At 57.4% G+C, this 19,698-nt stretch overlaps 1 protein-coding gene and 2 long non-coding RNA genes across 5 annotated transcripts; 1 reads left to right on the top strand and 2 right to left on the bottom strand.

Annotated features, from left to right (window-relative positions):
• Positions 1–284: 284 nt before the first annotated feature.
• LOC139436308 (uncharacterized) lies at positions 285–2,843 on the bottom strand. Its single transcript, XR_011645536.1, has 2 exons — positions 2,060–2,843; positions 285–1,173 (listed from the first exon to the last, which is right to left on the bottom strand). It is a non-coding gene; the product is annotated as an uncharacterized lncRNA (long non-coding RNA).
• On the top strand, positions 632–19,169 carry ETNK2 (ethanolamine kinase 2). 2 transcript variants are annotated; one of them, XM_004459070.5, is made up of 8 exons: positions 632–1,060; positions 2,838–3,097; positions 5,944–6,066; positions 11,175–11,317; positions 11,954–12,037; positions 14,541–14,686; positions 16,579–16,652; positions 17,960–19,169. In XM_004459070.5, exons 1-8 carry the CDS (start codon positions 803–805, stop codon positions 18,030–18,032), a joined length of 1,161 nt encoding a protein of 386 aa, XP_004459127.1. In that variant the 5' UTR covers positions 632–802; the 3' UTR covers positions 18,033–19,169. The 2 variants fall into 2 exon arrangements, with proteins under 2 accessions (XP_004459127.1, XP_012380825.1); XM_012525371.3 differs by lacking the exon at positions 632–1,060 and adding an exon at positions 1,100–1,186.
• LOC131273077 (uncharacterized) lies at positions 9,864–14,636 on the bottom strand. Of its 2 annotated transcripts, XR_011645535.1 has the most exons (4): positions 14,505–14,636; positions 13,562–13,697; positions 13,372–13,432; positions 9,864–11,452 (listed from the first exon to the last, which is right to left on the bottom strand). It is a non-coding gene; the product is annotated as an uncharacterized lncRNA (long non-coding RNA). The 2 variants fall into 2 exon arrangements; XR_009180206.2 differs by lacking the exon at positions 13,372–13,432.
• Positions 19,170–19,698: the final 529 nt, after the last annotated feature.

Genomic DNA, 19,698 nt, shown 5'->3' with positions numbered 1-19,698 from the left:
GGGATTATTTAATGACCAAAGCACAGTCTTGCTCAAAATTCCGAGCAGGCCTGTCAGAGACAATCCAGCCGGCTAGCCTGGCACACCCAGCCCGTGCACACGTCACTCAAGGTCCCCTCTTCAGCAAATGAGGGGGAGGGGTTAGGGTGGGCTGGGGGGACTTCCTGCAGAGAAAGGCCTTTGAGATGCAGCACGGGCTGCTCCCTCAGACCCTTTCCAGGGGTCCAGGGACTGGGGCAGAAAGCGGGGGCCCGGAGGCGGAGGGAGGGGGGGGCAAGCCCCCGCTGATCTCCTAGGAGCAGCCGCACCTTCGGCCTCCGGGATGGGATCGCGGCGGAGGAAAGTGCAGCCGCAGCCCAGGTGCGAGGGCGGACAGCCCCCCGCCGCTCCAGCCGCGGAAGCCGCTCGAGCCCTCCGAGGCCCGGGTGGGGCGGGGCCGTCGCCAGGCCCCTCCCCCCGGCGTCACCAGCCTCCCGGGGGGCGTCACCCCGCCCCGCGCGCCAGGTAGCCGCGGCCGCAGCTGCGGGCCGTCGCCGCCGGCGCTCCCCGGCGGCCCGCGGGCCGGGCGGGGGGCGGGAAGGGGGCGTGCCCGCGGCCCCCGCCCCCCGCCCCGCCGCGCTGATGTCACAATCCCGGTCGGCCCCGGCGTTCCCGGGTCGGCTCCGGGCGATCGAAGCGGGCAGCTCGCTCCTGAGTCATGGACTTCCCCTGGCCCCTCCTCGACCACTCCCACTCCCTCGCCGGGCGCCCCCGCAGGGGCTAGCGTTGGCGCGGCGGCTCCGAGGGGGTGGGGCTGCTGGGAATGGCTGTGCCCCCTTCTGCTCCTCCGCCGTGCTCGCCCTTTTACCTGAGGGGGCAGGCGGCTTGCCCGCAGTGCTCATGGGGCATGGAGGAGAAGGCGGCGGCCGGCGCGAGCTGCCTGGAGCCGCCGGGCCCCCCGAGAGCCGCCGCCGTCCCGTGCTTCGGCATATCCGTGGACCAGGACGACATCCTCCCCGGCGCCCTGCGCCTCATCCAGGAGCTGCGGCCGCACTGGAAGCCCGAGCGAGTTCGGACCAAGGTAGCAGAGCGGGCGCGGGGCCGGGGCTGGGGCCCTGCCGGGGCTGGAACGGGGATGCGGTGGACGTCTGTCGGTGCATCCTTCCGGGCGTCTGTCCCAAGGGTGCACGGCTCCTGCGCAGGAGAGGTTTGGAAAGGTTTTTGTGTGTATTTATTTCTGCATCTGGTTTGGTCCCTAAGCAAAGCCAGGCTCCCACGTCCTTCACCCTTCCACACACGCCCCTTCTCTCGGGGCTCTCGGGCACGCTGGAGGGCCACCTGCCCACTGTCAGCACCCTGCACGCGCGGGCCCCACCCCCTGTCGCTGCATGCTGGTTCCCCTCGCTGTCCGGAAGCGCGAACCCAGCCAGCTCTGAAACCCAAGGAGGCAGCAACTTTTGAGGGAACCCCCCACACTCACACACACAAACACACTCACACAAACATTGGGATCAAAGCCTCCAGCTTGTGAGCTGCCCCGGCGGGGTCCACGAGCCCAGCCCAGCTACGCCAGCCCCTGCGCTGGGTGGAAACCCTCGCTCACGTGGCCGTGGCTCAGGCTCAGCAGCCCCCACGCAGGCTCCTTCCCCACCCCCAGCTGGGCGCATTCTCAGGGACACACAGCTGTGGGCAGAGCCTCCCACTGAGGAGCCACAGGCAGACTTCCTAGCCGACCTGCAATCTCTGAAAAGCTGCCTTCACCTGCCCACTCATCCCCGTCTCCTCTGGGGGCTGCCTTTGGAGGAAGGTGTCCCGGGAAGGGTGTGAACGCAGGGGGTGAGGGGAGCACGTAAATGCAGTTGGAGCTTGCAGCTTGTCAGGAGACTGGTAGGGGTCTCCATGCTGATGGGCCTTCCTTCTGAATGGGGAAAGGCAAGATTCTGGGGAGGTGCAGGACCAGATATGGAGACTGCCAGCCCCCTCCTTGGGGAAGAGGGTAGCATTTTCAAAATAAAAGGTCCAGTTTGGTAATAAGACTTTTAAGGCATCAAGCAGGCCAGAGGTTAATTCCAGTACTGACCTAACATGCCATGTGCTGGTCCTTCCCCTTTTGGGGCCTCAGGTTCCTCAGTTTCCCCACATAGAATTGGTTCCGATGTCCTCAAAGGCCCCTTCCAGCTCTGTCACATGGTGGCTCATAAATTCCATGGTTCCTTCCCCTTGTACCCTGTCCAGAGAGCCTGCTTTCCCAGCCTAGTGCCTCCTGTCTCTGGTATGGAATTCTGAGAGGCCCTAAGGACTTGTGACCACCAAAGCCCTGGGGTGGGTGCCAACTTGGGTTCCCTGCTTGTACCTCTGCCACTGGATGGGGCAAGAGGTTCAGCAAAGAGCGTCCCCCGCCTGGCAGGCAGTGAGAGGCCGCTGGGTCAGGGTGTACTTATCGCGGGCAGCTCCCTGCCCTCCTCTGCCACATCCTGGTCCCTGGGGATTTCGTTCAGGGCCGGGGTGGGGGAGAAGGCAGGGGAGGAGGCATCTACCCACCAAGTCGTGTGGAAATTCCTCCACTGCCAAATCCCATCCACTAGGGGCAAACCCAGGAGCAGTGTGTCTGGGCTGAACCCAAAGCCCCGTTTTTGCCTTGACCTCTCTAGTCTACCCCCAAGCACTGGGGACGCGGTAGAGCATTTGGGATGATGCCGAGCTCTTTATGAAGTGGGAGGGCTGAAAGAATGGGGGGTGCTGTGTAGTTGTGCTCAGCATCCAAATGAACATCCCCTGCTGGAGCTGGGGGCCGTGGGGAGAGGCCAGAGAAGCCCTGCCCCCCCACCCACCCGTGGACCACCCTCTCCACATGCTAGCGCTTCACCGACGGCATCACCAACAAGCTGGTGGCCTGCTACGTGGAGGAGGACATGCAGGACTGCGTGCTGGTCCGGGTGTACGGGGAGCGGACAGAACTGCTGGTGGACCGGGAGAATGAAGTCAGGAACTTCCAGCTGCTGCGAGCACATGGCTGTGCCCCCAAACTCTACTGCACCTTCCAGAACGGTCTGTGCTACGAGTACATGCCCGGCATGGCCCTGGGGCCCGAACACATCCGTGAGCCCCAGCTCTTCAGGTGAGGCAGGTGCCCAGGGCGCTCTTCACGCCACCTGGGACTTTGCAGTGCTTGGCCAACTTCCTTGGTGTAGAGCATGGTCTGTGGGTGAAAGTCGCGAGCTCTGTGAACTCTCTGAAATTGCATGCAAAGGATGTGTTTGTTTATGTGCCTTGCTTTGCACAGAGACTATAGCTTCATACGGCAAAAGGATGCGTTCTGGGGGAGGAAAGTAATAATTTGGGTGAACATGGGACCAAAGGACCTGGTTCCCATGGATTAGCAGCAGGGATCTTCTTCTTGGCTCCACACCTCAGCCCTCTGCCCACCTCAGGTCTGCCCTGGAAACTTCTCTGAGCCTTGGAAATGAAAACTGAGCCAAGGGCTCAGGGCTCCCTGCTCCTCCCCTCCTGTCAAGAGCTCAGGTATGCAAGGAGAATGGGCTGCACCCAGCGGGGACTTGGGTCCACTAGCCTAGGGAGACACCATCCCTGTTCTCCATCTGAGCTCCCCCTCGGCTGCCTGACACAGTGGGCACCCAGGTTGGGGCAGCTGCTAAGGCTTCCTTCCAGGGGTTCACAGGAACCCATGACCCCTGGGGAGCCCCTCCCCCTAAATGTCAGGATGTATAGGGCCCAGGAACTGGACTGAGCTTTGAAGCCCTGCACATGGCTGCTGTGGGACCTCAAAGGTAGAGTATGAAAGAAGAGTTCCTCGTACGCTCTGTCCCCTGCTGGAGGGCAGGGGTGTAGGGCAGATTCCTCCTTCCTCCCCCCAGTGCTGGGCCCCATATGGAGGACATGCAGACTGCAGGAAGCTTTCACCTGGCAGCGGGGACATCCCTCCACTCCAAGAAGGAGACTTCTGCCTCCTGAGCAGAGGGAAATCATAAAGCCCACCCAGGGGATAACCGCAGAAGCTGCTTTGCTCCCTCGCCTACCACTCGGTTAACCCCAAATCAGTACACTTGGCACTCTTTTGCCACCCCTGGCTGAGCCCTTCCCCCTGCCATGCTCCTGAGCCCTGCCGCTGGCCAGTCGGGCCCCCGGATGTTCGTGTGGCGTGCGCAGCTGTGTGTGTCTAAGGCAGGGAGAATATACAAACCTGCGCAAATGTCTCCTCAGGCTCCAGGTGAGCAGCTCCAAATGCACTCTGCTTGGAGATGGGAGGTCAGAAGGATAGGGGGCCCCTGCCCTGGCTTCTCCCACCATCCTCCTCCCAGCTCTCCGTCAGACTTGTGCACATAGCTCTTGGCAGGTCCCCACCACTCCCGTCTCCTTCCACCTCCCTGTATCTGATGCTGTCACTCACTCTCTCCTGGAAACAATTTCCCGTGTCAGGAAGACTGGAGATAGCGTTAGGTTTGATCGCCAGAAGAACTTTGCACTGGGGGGAGTGCCAGTAATTGGGATAGAGGTGGGAGATGGGTCCTTCCTGGATGGTTTTCCCAGGAGAGACAGTTCTCTGGGGTGAAGATGGGGCTCTGAGGTAAAGGCAGAGAGTGGAAGCCTCAGGGTCCCCCCCCCCTTCCCCATGTCCTCCTGAACCCCACCCCTCAGCCTCCTCCTCCAGCAGAGGCCTTGCAGCCTAAAAATGCTGAGTGTTGAGGATATTTTCATTGCTATTCCTGACGGCAGCCCTGTGCTGTTCAAGGAGGCCCTCTGTTGAGACCGGGTTAGGACTCTTCCTGTGGGAAGGGAAGGCCCAAGGCGCAGGTCTGTTTCCCTGCCTTGCCCAAACCCTGGCTGGCTCCCTCCGGCCTCAGGCTTCAGCCTCCCAAAGCACTGGCTTCACCTCTCACCCACTCGGTTGCTGCCACGGCCCCTGCTCCCTCCACCCTTTAGGGGCTGGGAACCTTGGGGGCTTTTCTGGAGGAGCCCCCCCCACATTGCCCTGTCACCCTGATGGGGTGTGGCCTGCCCCTTCCCAGGGCCCAGCAGGGGGAGGGGCTGTCGCTGGAACAGTTCAGTAACAAGGTTTCCAACAGCCAGTGCCTTTGTTGTCTTTCCTAGCGATTATTATTCGAGCAACAGGCAGAAGCTAAAGGGAGCTTGAATGTTGGAGGCTTGGCCTACTGGTGGGGGGTGGGGCTGAAGAAGGGGGGGCTGGCAGGGGACTGGGCGAGCCCAGCTGGGACAGGGGTGTCGGAGGATGGGGTTCTTATCAAGACCCTCCCTCTCTTCCATCCACCCCTACCCTCTCCCAGTAACCTTCCAGCCCTGTTTCCTTGCCCTCCCGCCCCCTCCTTTTCTCCCAGGACCTTGGATAATGTCCACCCGAGAACTTGAAAATAGAACGCTGGTTTGTTTTGCGTCCTTGGCAGCCAGCCGCCAGCATCAACTCCCTGCGGCCGAGGAAGGGGCTGCCTCAGGCCAGCCTGTCTCCCTCCCCACCTTGGCCAGCCTGATAAGAGGCAGGCATTTCTTCCCTGCCTGGATCACCACCCCCTGATTCTTGGTGGGAAGGGCCCTACATTCCCCTCCCCCGGAGAGAGTGGCGAATCCCGAGAAGGGAGGGGGAGCTGCCCTCAATCCCAGGTGCCCCCTCTCTTCCCAGGGGTTGACATGGGTCCAAGACTTTGGGGTGGGGAAAGGTCACTGACCTGTGGCCAAGAGCCCACTGTTTTGACCTGCTGTTCCCTGAATCAAGTCCAACCATGGTACTGGAAGGGGCACTGCCAGGCTAAAGGTCTTAGTTCATTTTCATGCCTTCTGCTGAGACCTTCCTTCTCCAGAGACTGGTGGTAGTCCCACCTGTAGCTCTCTGGCTGGGCCTCCAGTGGACCCCTTGGGGCTCCTTTCTGGCCAAGAGGGGCTGAGCTGAAAGGGTTGAGCACTGATACTCTCCTCTTCCTGTTTCTGCTGTAGGTTGATCGCCTTAGAAATGGCGAAGATCCACACCATCCATGCCAATGGCAGCCTGCCCAAGCCCACACTCTGGCACAAGATGCACAATTATTTCACCCTTGTGAAGAACGAGATCAACCCCAGGTACAAAGATCTGGGAGGGTCCAAGGCTGCCACTATCTCTATTTCCTTAATAAGAGACCCTTACCCATTGTGGCTCTGGCCCACCCCCACAGGGGGCGTAAGAGCTCAGGTGCTGGGGTGGGGCCTGGGAATTTCCCCCAACATCCTCTTCAGCCTTGATGCTGAGCCTCTGTCTCTACGCAGAAGTTGATTGCCTAAATCCCATGAATTGAGAGCAGCAGTTTTATACCAATGTGCTCATTTGTCCTTGGGATTTTTGATTGTGGCAGGGACTAGGGTTGGGGACAACTTCTCCCCATTTTACCTAAAGGGGTACTGGGGCTCAGAGACTAAGCTTTGCGCAATGCCTCCGGGCTGGTCAGAGGCAAGGCTTCTGGTTCCCAGCCCAGTGCTCTTTCCACCTGACCGAACACTGAAAAGGGCAGGGTCCATTGTCAATGAGCGGGGGTGGAGAGTCAGAAGAAGCCAGGGCCCTCAGGACGCCAAGGTTCCTCCTACTTGCCTGCACGCCTCTTAGCCCCACTTGCCTCTGGGGGCCTGCTCCCCACCTTGCTCGAATTGGCAACCTGCTCTGCCCATTACTGCTCTTTCCAGAGGAGGTTCTCTACTCATCCTGCTGTTGCTTCTCAGACAAGATGGGCTTCCCTGGACCTTTCCTTAAGCTCTCTGACCAGCACTCTGAGTCCTGCCAGCTTTCAGATACCTGGCTCCCCAGCATGCCCTTCCATACTGAGAAAGGTTGGAGACATGGAGAAAAGGGTGAGGACACCCCTTTTCCCCTACAAAAAGATAAAGGCAGTAGTGAGTCTCTGACCCATAGGTTGCCTCCCTATTCCAAAAGCTTATGGGAATAGAGTCCTGAAAAGGTCTGTGGGCAGAGTATCTCTTTTCCCTCATCCTCATGACAAGACAATAATTAAACTGCATCCCAGTTGTGTGTCTCTGTCATGTGTGCACACACACGCACATGCAGACAAACACACGACATTATCTGGATCCTTCCACCTACTGATTATCAAGCACTCCTTTGGGACTGTTTGTCCATGATGGCCCAAGCCTGCCCTCTCTTTGACCATGTACAGACCTTCCATATCAAGTGTTATCTCTGGGACAAGGACTGCCTTCTCCCTTAGGGCTAGAACTGCAAATTGAGAGTAAAAGATCCTGTAGTGTCTGAGCCAATAGGGTCCTCTCATCACCCAGCCCCACCCCATCATTTGACAGATGGAAAACATTAGGCCCAAAGAGGGGATGGTACTTGCCTTCGGTTATTGCTGGTCAGTGGCCGTTCAAGGACTAGAGTCCAGGCCTCCTGAGGCTCAGGAGTGATTTTGACACTGTCCTGCAGCTTCCTTTGACTGAACTGTCACTGTGAAACCTTGGGGGAGAACCCTGTTAGGGGATGGAAACAAGGGTGATCCTTGGAGAAGAGCAGACAAACTTATTTTGTTTGTGCCATACCTTTGACCTCAGGCAAATCAACTTCTATGAGCCTAACTTGCTCCAAGGCAGGGCAATGATGCATGTTTTAGTTTGCTGAAGTGCTGCCATTGCCAAGTACCAGAAATGTGTTGACTTTTATAATGGGAAATTTGTTAGGATAAAAGCTTACAGTTCCAAGGCCATGAAATGTCCACATCTAGCACCATCAGAGATGTTGTCTCATCAAAGTCAGCTACTCTTGATTCTGGTGTGTGGCCGCGCGGTGAATCAAGATGGCAGGCAGTCTCTGCTGAGGTCTCTGCTTTCCTCCAGAATCTACCATTTCCTGGAGTCAGCCCAGGCACAGGGCTTGTCTCTTTCCGGGCCTTCTCTGTCTCTCAGAGCTTCTCTGCCTTTCTGTAGTTGTAGGCGAACCTGGAGTTTTCCCTCTCACATGGCTAGATGAAAACGGTAGCTCTCCCTTTGCCTTTGTTTCCCTCTGTGTCTTCGTTTATATCACACCCAGCAAGAGGGCAGAGACTCAATTTGAGTCATGCTTCACTGACATAGTCCAATCAAAAGCCCTAAATCGATCTTATCAAGTAATCTAATCAAAGTCCTCTAGACTGAATTTAATGCAATCAAAGGATACCATACCCATAGGAATAGATTAGTTTAAGAACATAATCTTTTTCTTTTTGGGATTCATAAAATAACTTCAAACCGTCACTATAAGCAATCACTTAGACTAGATAAAACACCTTAAATTCCCGTCATTACCTAATAATCCTGATTTAGTAATTCCTTCATTTCACAAACACTGAGATTTAACACAATAAAAATCATGGACATGACATTGGTACTGTCCCCAAAGAGCTTAGGACATGCCTGTGTATAGCTGCTAAACAAAACCAGGTGGGTCATTTATGCTGGGGATGGGACGATTAGGGAAAATCTTGGTGGAGGTGGCATGGTAGAGACAAGAAAGGAGGCCACTCTAGATGGAGGGGACAGTGTGAGCAAGGCTCGCTCAGGGATGACATATAGATGAGATTTGGCTGGAGCAGATCTTCGGGAAGGCCTGGAGGGGTCATGGGAGATGGGGCTGCAGGAGTGAGCTGAGGCCGGGTCCCAAAGCCTTAAATGTCAGGTAAAAGAGCCAAGATTTAATTTATCAGGCACTGGAAAGTTGTTGAAGGTGTTTGAGCCACGGAGTAACCTGACCAGGCCTGTGGTTTAGGAGGAATGTTCTGCCAGCATTGTGAAAGACAGATTTGGTGAAGAGGAAGATTTGAGGAAGGGAGACCAGCTGGGGGAATGTCATAATTGAATGGGCAAGATCTAGAACTAGGGTTCCTGGACTTTGAGCAGGGGTGCGTGCTAAGTGCAGATTCCCAGGCCTGACCCTAGAGACTGGTGGGAGGTCTTGCATTAGACCACGGGAATCTGCATTTTGACAAGCACCCCGGGTGGTTCTCAGGCAGGTAGTCTCAGGGAGGGACCACAGTTTGAGGAACATTGCCTTAGGGCAACTTCATCAGTGGGAATGGAGACCAAGGAATGGGTCAGAGACCTTGTGTTTGCCTTGGTATTTGGTTGCATATGGGCGTCGGGCACGGAAGTGTCCAAGGTGACTGGGAGAATGTGGGCTGATAACTGGTTCAGGGGCGTCAAGAAGAGACGGTTGGTTGGTGTGAGAGCAAAGGCGATGGGCCAGGACACGGGGTGCCGTCTGGAGGAACCCTGGAGCTTTGGGGGGAGGTGCCCCGTGAGGGGCAGAGGAGAAGGAGGAGCAGTTCCGCCTGGGCTGTGACGGCTCCTGTGGTCTGGGGGTGATTACTTTTCTGCCGGCCTCTCGGCCTTGAAAGAGTCTGCTGGGGTCAGCACTGAAGGTAGCCGAGCCGGCGCTGTTTCGAGCGCTCAGGGGAGGCACGCAGGCCGCTGGGTGAGGCCGCCCGGGGAGGCAGGAGGCTTAGGCTGTTCCCACACTAGCCATCTGTGCGGCCTTGGGGTGGGGTGGGTCAGACGGAGGTCAGGGAAGGGCAGCGGGCATCTTAGATGTTGGAGACATGTTTTTCAGGCTGGGCCCTGGGCAACCTGAAGGAAGCCTGCTAATTCTTTTGATGGTCTCAGTCGGGGTGGGGGGGACCAATCTTAAAAAAAAAAAAAGGTAGCTTCTTCAGGAGAGCCCAGAGTGAAATGCAGCTCCTGCAGACCTGTCTGCACACGTAAACTCCAGGGAGGCTGAGGGAAGGCCTCTCCACCGATACTGCCTGGGCTCGCCCCGCCCCACAGGCTCCCGAGGTGCACCAGGGCTCTCAGGAGGGGGCGCAGCCTTCACCCCGGAGGCTCCTGGGACAGGCTGGGGGCTGCTCTCCCTGGATGAGGAAGTGCGGGTTCCAGCTGGGCGAGGCCCCCCTGGAGGCTGGGAGGAAGCCCCTCTGCTTTCCTGAGCCTCAGTTTCCCTTGGGGTCGGACCACGTGCTCCCAGATCCTCTCCAGCTCCGACCTTCTGTGCGCCTGTGAGCTGGGGGCATGGACTTGAGGTCTGGGGGGAGCCTCCCGTTCTTCCTCTTCTAGGTGGGGGCATGGGGATGCCGCAGCCACCAAAGCCCACTCCTCTGGGCTGGGCCGAGGGGTCTGGTCTGCCCTGCGGGAGGTCAGGGAGGGGCTGTCCCTCTCTCTGGACAAAGAGATGCAAACAGGAGACTCGTGAGCGGGGACCAAACCCAGGCCTCCTCCCCTCCACCCATTGGCGGCGCTGGGTTTGAAGGGCTGTGCTGTTTGGCTTTTTCAGTGTACACAGACGTGGGGACCAAAGTTCAGAGCATCTGAGCACGGCGTGTCCTCACAGACGGCCACGTGGCAGTGGGTGGCCCCGTGGATTGGCTGATTCATTCACTCCTCAGCAAATATTTCTTTCAGCCAAAACTCAGTTTGTTTGCTTTCTTCCGTGGGCCTGAGTGGCCTATCTGTGATGGGAGAGGTTAGACCAGGTGACCGCTCGGGTCCTTTCCACCTGTGACACCCCAGGACCTATCTCTGCCTCCTCAAAAGAGCTCCATCACACCAGCCCTGCCAGGGCCTCTGTCACTCCTCCACTGGAGGAACATTGGAAAGAGAGTCTTGTTTCAGAGACCTTCCTAGCCTTCTTTTTTTTTTTTTTTTTAAGGAGGCACCAGGAACGGAACCTGGGGACCTCTCATCTGGGAGGGAGGCACCCAATCACTTGAGCCACCTCCACTCCCTCCCTAATATTCTAACATGACCTGCAACAGGTCTGTTTTGCACCTTTCTGCAGTGGTCAGGCTGCCCTTGTTTTCTGTTAGCCTGGCATGGTCGGGTTTGGAGTCTCGTTCCCACCTCCCGGGTCCATTCCCTGTGCCTCCTTCCTTATGTCCTCACCCTTTTCACCTAGTAGCAGGGTTGCCATCCATTATACTTTTGCAAAATGTCCGTGTTTCAGCCAGTTTCTTAGGGTAGCCACAGGAAGTCAGAAGGATAGGAAGCGTTAGTGCCACTTTACAGATGACAGAAGTGAGGGTCTGTGAAGTCGGCCGTTTGTCCAAGATCCCCCTGCAGTGAGAGGTCGTGGCGAGGCGAGAGCCCATGGCTCCTGAGGCCAAGCACCTGCTTGTCTACTGCCTGCCCTCCCTCCCCCAGCCATCCTTCTTGCCATTGTCCAGCTTTTCTGCAGATGTCCCCAAGGCAGAGGTGTTGGAACGGGAGCTGGCCTGGCTGAAGGAGCACCTGTCCCAGTTGGGCTCCCCTGTGGTGTTTTGCCACAATGACCTGCTCTGCAAGAACATCATCTACGACAGCACCAAAGGTATGTCTTCTCGGCCTGGCCGGGCAGCAGAGGGCGTGGGCTCATGGGTGAGCTGGCTCCAGGGTCCTGTTCCCCAGGCTGGCACTTAGACGAGCAAAGGGAGACTTCTAGTTTAAGTCTTGAGTTCACTTTTATCTGAAAGAGAAAGGGGGGAAAGGAAACAAGAAATTCCCACTTAGAAAAATCTGTGTCTAGAAGGGACTCAATCATGGTTTGTGGAGGCCATTGACGTTAGGGCACCCAAGGCATTCCTCCTCCCAGCACGCGGGGCTTCCACAGGGGAGGCCTTCCCAGGGTCTTCACGGAGCGCCTCCTCCTGTTCCTCCTCAGCGCTCGCCTCCAGGGAGTGCTTTGCTTTATTTCTGATCCTCTGCCACGCTGAGGACAGATGTCTTTAGAGCCTGAAGATCCAGCTGCATGGGAGACTCTCAGAGCTGGGGGAAAGGCAGGTAGACAAGTGAGCAGATGGAAGGAAGCAGCTTAGAAGATCATTGCAGAGGAGGTCAGCTTAGGCCAGGAAGCTGGGGCCAGCCAGAGCCAGTGGGTTCAGTCCAGAAGTCTGTCCGGGGAAGCTTGACCAGGCCATATACCAGATGTCCTGGGAGCAAGCCTCATTGCTTCTCCTCTTCCTCATAGGTCAAGTACGTTTCATTGACTATGAATATGCTGGCTACAACTACCAAGCTTTCGACATTGGCAACCATTTCAATGAGTTTGCAGGTGAGAGGAGCATTACTGTTTGACCAGGTTCGGGGAGAGCATGAGACAGGGGTTTGTGCTTGGCGGGTGGAGGGTCAGTTGCCCTGTCCTTGGGAATACTGCGGCCTGAGAGGGGAAGACACAGCCCCCTTTAGGGAGCTCCACCTACTGCTAATCCGTATGGCAACTGGTATGAATTTGGAAAATGAACCCTCTCTGGGATCTCTGAGGGGACTTGGCTTGGCAGGTGAGGAAGAATGAGACCCCTTTCCTCTGAGCAGACACAGCCCATGCCAGCCTGGCTGCATGGCACAGGGTGACTTCAGGCCCCACCTGCCCCCCATCCATGCTCCTTTATCAGGCATGACCTGTACAATCAAACGTAAGGGTCCTTCGTGGAAATAAGGAGAAGAAAAAGCTCTTAGTAGTTAATTGTCCGGTGACCTGATGAGCATCATCTAGGTGTGCATTCTGCAACTTGACTCCCTGTGTTGAAATCCTGGCTTTGCTGCTGACTAGCCGTGACCCTTGGGGAAGTTACTTGCCTTCTCTGTGTCGCTGTGAAATGGAGATGATAATAGTACCTATTTTTATAGTGTTGATCAGAGGTATATATATACACATACATACATATGTGCATATACATATATACACAAAAATATATATCCACATATACATACTTACACATGCACCCATACACGTAGAATGAATGGTACAGTACTGGGCACATACTAAGCATCTTGTAAATATATGCAGCTACTCCTAGGCAGAGAAGCTTTCCTTGCAGCTGGGAGACTGGAGCAAGAATGGAAGGGGTTGGATGAGGGGAGTGTTTGCTATGGGTCACAGTTGTTCTATAGTGGCTCGGTATGTACAAAGGAACTGTTTGTGCGAAGGGAGCAGGGCAGGGTTTTTCAGCTTGAGGGTTTCTGAATTGTTGAAAACAATTAGATGGGACCAAGGAGGCAACTCACGGTTGTCCCTGGACACCGGGGTGGAGGGGCGTCCCCAGGCTAGCAGTGTGGGGCACTGAGCATGATGTGGCCAGCTGCTGCGGCTTAGGATGGTGAGGCAGGCCCAGGCCGCCCGGAGAGCCGCCCCTGGCTCAGCTTCAACCACCCCCAGCATGAGCCAGGCCGATCGTGTCGCTTCAGAGACCGCAGGCCACCAGACCTGTCAAGCAGTGACTGTACCTAAAGGTGTGACTCCCAGCGGCAGCCACCAGCTGCTCCTTGTAACCCCGAGGGATGGTGGGGCCTCAGCTGGGCGGAGCAGAGGCTGGCACCAGCAGGGCACTGGGCGTTCTCCTCCCAGAAGGGATCATTCTTACACATTTTTAAGTCCTTCTCACCCACCTGACAGAGCAAAATCCAACTGGAATTTTTCCAAAGGGGCTGATTGCATCCTGCTCCCAAGCTGAGAATGGAGAAGGAAGAACTCAGCGTGGGGGAGGAAGGGGTGCAAGAAAGAAGAGGAGCTGGGGAGAGGAGCAGAGAAGACACCGGGCTGGGAGCTGGGAGATGAGAGTTCCAACCCTGTTCCTACCTCTTACGGGCTGTGTGACTTTGGGCAAATGCCTTTTGGGCAAAGCCTTAGTTTCTTCATCTGCACGGGGAGACTCTTTTCCAGCCCTTCCCTTGAGGTTCCAGGAAGCTATGTTCCTCCAGGGATACAGGGGAAGCTTGAGAAGACAAGGAAAGAAGAGGGGAAGGTGTCGCAGGCATGGTCCCATCTTAAATTGCTTCTTTCTGTCCCAGCCCTCTTGGCTTGTCCTGAAGCCAGGGCCTCTGCCACCGTGCCCAGAATGCAGCTGGTGCATCCTAGGCTGGCATCTTTAAGGCTGCCAGAACAGCAGGGCTAGACGGACTCGGAGCCAGATGGTCCAGGTTCCCGAGCCTGGCCGCACATCAGCATCGTCTAGAGAAGTGCTCGGCGGTGGGGGTGCCGGGAGTCTGTATTTTCACTGTGCTCTGCAGGTGATGTTTTTAAGTGGCCATCTCACCAGGCTAGGAAGCAATGTTTGAGACCCATACCAGCCCACTCCCTTCGGTTTATAAATGAAGACATTTGGGCCAGTGAGACGAAAGGCTGGTCCAGGGCCACCTGGAGGCTAGCATCAGACCCAGGGCTGCTGGGACCCCGGGCTCAGTGCTGTAACCGGGCACCTCCTGCACGCCCAGTCGTGTCCCAGGCACAGGGGCGTGTGTGGTGCTGACCAAGTCTGCCCGTCTCCTGCCTTGTGGGGTGCCCCTCATTCCCAGGACAGCGTCTTTCCCCTCAAGTAGGCTTCCCCTCTCTGCTCTCCTCAGCCCCACTGGGAGAGGGGTGGACCCTCCATACCGCAGAGGGGCGTGATGGTCAGAGAAGCCGCCTCCCCCGGACCGCCTCTGTGGACACAGCCTTTTGCGGGGGATGCAGGTCTCAGGAGAGGGAGGCTTTGAGGGGAGAGAAAGGAAGTGCAGCGAGGAGACCCCCATGGTAGACCCACCTGCCAGCAACTTCTGCCCGGCCTGCCTCCCCGCAGGTGTGAACGAGGTCGATTACTGCCGGTACCCGGCGCGGGAGACACAGCTGCAGTGGCTGCGCTACTACCTGCAGGCACAGAAGGGGGTGGCCGTGAGCCCCGGGGAGGTGGAGAAGCTCTACGTGCAAGTCAACAAGTTTGCCCTGGTGAGTGCTGGTGACTGGGGGAGGGGGGCAGGGGAAGGAGGAGCCTGGCAGAGGCCACGACCGCCCCCAGCCTCCCACCCCCCTGCAGCCTTGTGGAGGAGGCAGAGTCCAAGGTCAGGCGTGAGGTCCTGGGATACCCATCGCGGCTCCTGAGCCCTGCACTAGAGGTGAGATCCCCGTCATTGTAGGCAACCCCTTATTAGGGAGAAGCCCTCATCCCTGCTCCCCCACCTTCCCCACCTGGTCAAGCCCAGGTTCTCTCCCTCCTAGGGAAATACTTTCAAGGAAGATTCTGCTGCCTTTTCATGCTGCCAGTTTTAGCTATTTTCTCACTTTGAACAAGTAGTTCTTTCTACTGTCTAGCCTCAGTCTTTCATGCTGCGGTTAAACTTATCTCCTCTGTTTTGTTTGGTTTTTTTCCTTCACCTTCAGGGGAGATAGGGAATATCAGGCTCTGATCCTCCCTGTTAACTGCCTCCACTAAGTCAGAGTTCTGTAGAAGCCTTTCCCATCAGGTCATTCCTGCTCAAATTGCTGTGCATCAGTTCTCGATTGTGAGTGCTGCTTGCCCAAGATACATGAGTCACACCAGGTCCCTACTGGTGTGTGCCCAGGGGATTGCTAAGTAGTCTTATTAATGTCAGCTGTGCCTAAGCAAGAAGACAAGTCAGCTGCCCTGAAACGCCACACTACCTAAAAGAGCTAAATAAAATCTTTACTGATGTGTGACAGGATTGCCTTTTCTATTTCCTCATTGGCACAAAACCAATTGTACATTAGGCACTTCTTTTTCTGTGTTCCTCCCATTGCCTCTTCTTGCTAAATTGTTTAGTAATCAATCATACTTGCTAATTAAACTGTTCCCCTTTTAAGTCCTGAGAAGAAAAGAAAGTGGAGGGAGGTACTTTCTAACTAGCCCTGAGTCAGCAGGACTTAGGGGAGGGGTGGGGTGGGAGAGCCACAAGGGTGGGGGGCCCTTGCCTGGGAAAGTAACAGAGTCCCTGCTGTTTGTTCAGAGGCAGTGGAAAGCCACATCTCTCTGGCTTCTTGAGCCTGGGGTGACCTGGGACCCTGTCGGCACCTCGGGCTACAGGGAAAGCAGAGTTTAATGCTCGACTGAGTTTAATGCCGAGACTTGGGTCTAGTTTCCAGGTCCAGACCCATTCTCCAGCCCCAACCCCGGTGGAGAAAGGGTGGAGGTGGTCAGTTTATGGGGTGTGCCAGCAGCCCAGACCCCCAGTGATTTGGTGAAGTGAGTGGCCAGGGCACTGGTGCCCATCTCGTTGCCCCCCCTTCCCCCCTGAGGAGTACTGTCCCCTCCAGAGGGCCCCCTAACCGCCCAGCCTGAGCTCATCCTGGACTCCTTGGCCTCGGAGACTGAGGGAGTCCCTGAGCACTCGCTGGGTAGGGAAGAGGCCGGTGGTGGGGTTCGGGTCTGGCTCGGGCTGGGGGAGCAAGCTGAAAGCCCTGGAAGCATGCTAGTCAAGGGTGCAGGGTTTCCATTGGGACTGTACCGGATCACTTTAGCTGGAGGGTTTTTTAATTGACTCTTGTAAAAGACACTTAGTCACAGTAAGGTGAGTATTGAAGTCTTGTCCTCTTCTGAGTCTCCTACGCCGCCACCACACCCAGGAGGCAGGCACCTAGGCCCCAGGCAGCCTGGCTCTGCTTGCCTTTGGGTGCATCCCTGCAGTGGGCATGGAGACCCCACACGCTGCCCAGGAACTTGGCCTCCAGAATATCCCCCTCCCGTGCTGAGGAGCCCTCACCAGCCCAGGCCCGTGCCAGGCGCCCAGCTCTGTGTCCCCCGCACTGGCCGTCTCTCTGGCCACGCAGGGTCCACGGCAGGTTTGGGGAGATGGCCGCACTGACCCTGTGTGGTCTGTTTCCAGGCATCTCACTTCTTCTGGGCACTGTGGGCCCTCATCCAGAACCAGTACTCCACCATCGACTTTGACTTCCTCAGGTGAGTGCAGGGGACGGGGGGCTGGAGCAGGATTGGGGATGAACAGCAGTCCAAATGGAATGCCGAGTCTGTTCGTTCCCCTTCCAGCCCGTCTATTTCCAGTGGGGTCACGGCTCTGGGGATGTCTAGGAGCCGAGAGCTCTGGAAAGACGCTTTGACCCCCTCTCCCCTTGGTAGGATCTCCCACTATGCCCTTCTACATCCTTCTCCCAGCTCCGCTGCCCTAGGTGGTGAATAGCCTGATGGTGAATGGAATTGGGGGAAATAAGTCTGAGCTGTCACGAGGCCGTCTGTCACTGTACAGCAGAGGAGACAGTTCCAGAGAGGGGAAGTGCTCGCTGGGTCCCTGAGCTGGTTTGGCCCTTGCTACGCTGCCTCCCTGCACGGGGTTTGGTTTCAGACCCAGCTACTCCTTCAGAGGCTCCCAGTGATAGACCTGGGATGGCTCAGGGACTGCGCTTGATTGTTTTTGTTTAAATTTTCTTTTTTTTTAAGATTTATTTATTTATTTCTCTCCCCTCTCCCCCCCCAGTTGTCTGTTCTCTGTGTCCATTTTGCTGTGTGTTCTTCTTTGTCCGCTTCTGTTGTTGTCAGCGGCATGGGAATCTGTGTTTCTTTTTGTTGCGTCATCTTGCTGCATCAGGTCTCCGTGTGTGTGGCGCCATTCCTGGGCAGGCTGCACTTTCTTTCACGCTGGGCGGTTCTCCTTACGGGGTGCACTCCTTGCGCGTGGGGCTCCCCTAAGGGGGGGGCTCCCCTGCGTGGCACGGCACTCCTTGCATGCACCAGCACTGCGCATGGGCCAGCTCCACACGGGTCAAGGAGGCCCGGGGTTTGAACCGCGGACCTCTCATGTGGTAGACGACGCCCTATCCATTGGGCCAAGTCCGCTTTCCTGCGCTTGAAACGTTGACAACTGTATGTGTGTGTGTGTGGGGGGGGGTTGTCATGCAAGGTATATGAGTCTCCAAGGGCTGAGAATCAAGTCTTGCTCCAGCTGGCCCAGCCCCTCGCCTTCTCCTCCACCCACCTTCAGCTCAAGGGGAATTGGCCCCTGCTCCAAAGTTCACAACCAAGTCTCTGAGGACTGTGTGAAGGGCAGGGACACTGGGAGTGAATGGCCTGCTAGTTCCCCAAGTTCTAGAAAACTCTCTGAGCTGCCACCTGTCTGAAATCAGCCTGGGCTGGGGTTGGCCTCCCAGACCTGCCCAGAGGGGCTTAGAGCTGGGGAGCAGCCTTTTCATGATGTGAGCCCCCCGGCTGGGCCCACCCGGCTTCCCTTCTCACACCCAGCTTCCTTCCGGCAGGTACGCAGTGATCCGATTCAACCAGTACTTCAAGGTGAAGCCTCAAGTGTCGGCCTTGGAAATGCCAAAGTGACCAGCTCCCCCCATCCTTTCCCTGCCCGTATGCCGGCTGGCCAGCTGTGCAGGGCTCAGTCCAGCTCTGGGGCCCGCGCCCTTGGACAGGGTGGGAGAGGGGCAGGTGGGTGTCCCAAAGGCCCGCCCCTGCCGCCAGCCTCCAGTCCATGCCGCTGTAGACCTCGTTCTCCTGTTTGGCGGGGCTGATAGGCCCTGACTCTGGGGTCCCCTTCACCTCCTCAGGCTTGGGGAGAAGAGCCTGCAGCCAGCCAGGGGCCACCAGCACCAGGACCAGACCACGACACCCCCTGGGAAGCCCAGTATGCCCAGCGCCAGACTGTGCAGGAATCTGGGCTGCCTTAGATGTCCTTGGCTCTCTCTGGCTTGGGGAAGTGGGGGGAGGTGGGAGAGCACCTTTCTACCTCCAGGGCCCCGAGCCTCCAGCCCAGCTCCCCCCGCCTGGGACGTGCTGAGCCCAAACCAGCGTCACGCCGACTCTGACGGATGGATGTACAGGACTTGGGAGTGCGGGGAGGAGCGTCTAGAACTGGGCGTGTGGCTCCCCCAGCGGCCGCCTCACCCGAGACCCCCTTTTCCAAGCCAAATCCAATTGAAGAACCCCTCCCTGCACCTCAGCCTGAGGACACCTGCTCCCTGCAGGACCCTCTCTGCTCCTGGGCTTGTGTCTGCCCCCCTCCAGCCTGCCGGGGAGGGAAGGAAGGGGGGCGGGGAGGTGCTCGGCTTGCGAGCCCAGGACCAAGTGCTGAGCTTGGCTGAAGGAGACCAAGCCAGGGCCGGCGTGGCCGCAACAGGAGCCCGCAGCCTTTCTGCCTCGTCGTCCCCACCCCCAGGCCTGGCCCTCACTTCCACCGGTCTCTCTCTCCATCTCCACCTTCTGTCCAGAAGCTGATGCCAGGTCTTCCCACCCGGAACGAAGGGTGGGAGTCGGGGGCAGGGCCCAGGGACTGGCCTGCAAGAGCCCGGCCCGCAGGGGGATGGGGAAGGTGCTGGGCTCGTTGCCCCCCCCCCCACACGGCCTCCCCCTCCTTTCTGCCCTCACAGCTTCTTGGGGGACCCTCCTGGCTGTGGCCCATAGAATGATTCATTTGTAAATTATCGTGGTTTTCTGCATTAAAATGGCCATTTCTGGAACGGCTGTCTGAGTGGAGCTGGAGGTTGTGATTGGCGTGGGGGCCTGATGCCTTCCTAGAGGGGGCCCGAGGTGGGCTCCTGCCCTTCTCTGGTGTCCCCTTGGGCCTCGCTCTGTGCTGAAGTCGAGGGAGCAGCCTGCACCCTTGCCACCTCAGGTACCCAGCTCAGAAGGCTCCACGGCTCCTAGTTTGGGGTGGACCCGGGCAGACCTGGTGGTTTCGAAGCTCCTCTGCCTCTGACCATCTTGCTAGAAGAAACTGAACCCGGCAGAGTGCCGCTCCGGCTAGGCTGTGTAAGAACAAGCATTCTGGCCTGCCGTGGTGAAGCCCGGAAATCCTGAATGGACGTGCTCAGGACTTCTCCCTTGGTCATGTCTGGCTCTCAGCTACTGAGGGTGGGAGAGGCAGCCACTTTGCCTGACAACAGGCAAAGGTGATTTCTGCAATCCATCACTTTCTCAGAAAGCGGGCAGGAGGCGAGTGCCGGGACTCGGGAGGAGGGGCGCCCCTCCCGGCAGCCCCGGGACATGCCCA

Source organism: Dasypus novemcinctus, chromosome 13 (assembly GCF_030445035.2).
Source record: "Dasypus novemcinctus isolate mDasNov1 chromosome 13, mDasNov1.1.hap2, whole genome shotgun sequence".
Classification (NCBI taxonomy): domain Eukaryota; kingdom Metazoa; phylum Chordata; class Mammalia; order Cingulata; family Dasypodidae; genus Dasypus; species Dasypus novemcinctus.
This window is presented reverse-complemented; position numbering and strand designations above follow the sequence as displayed.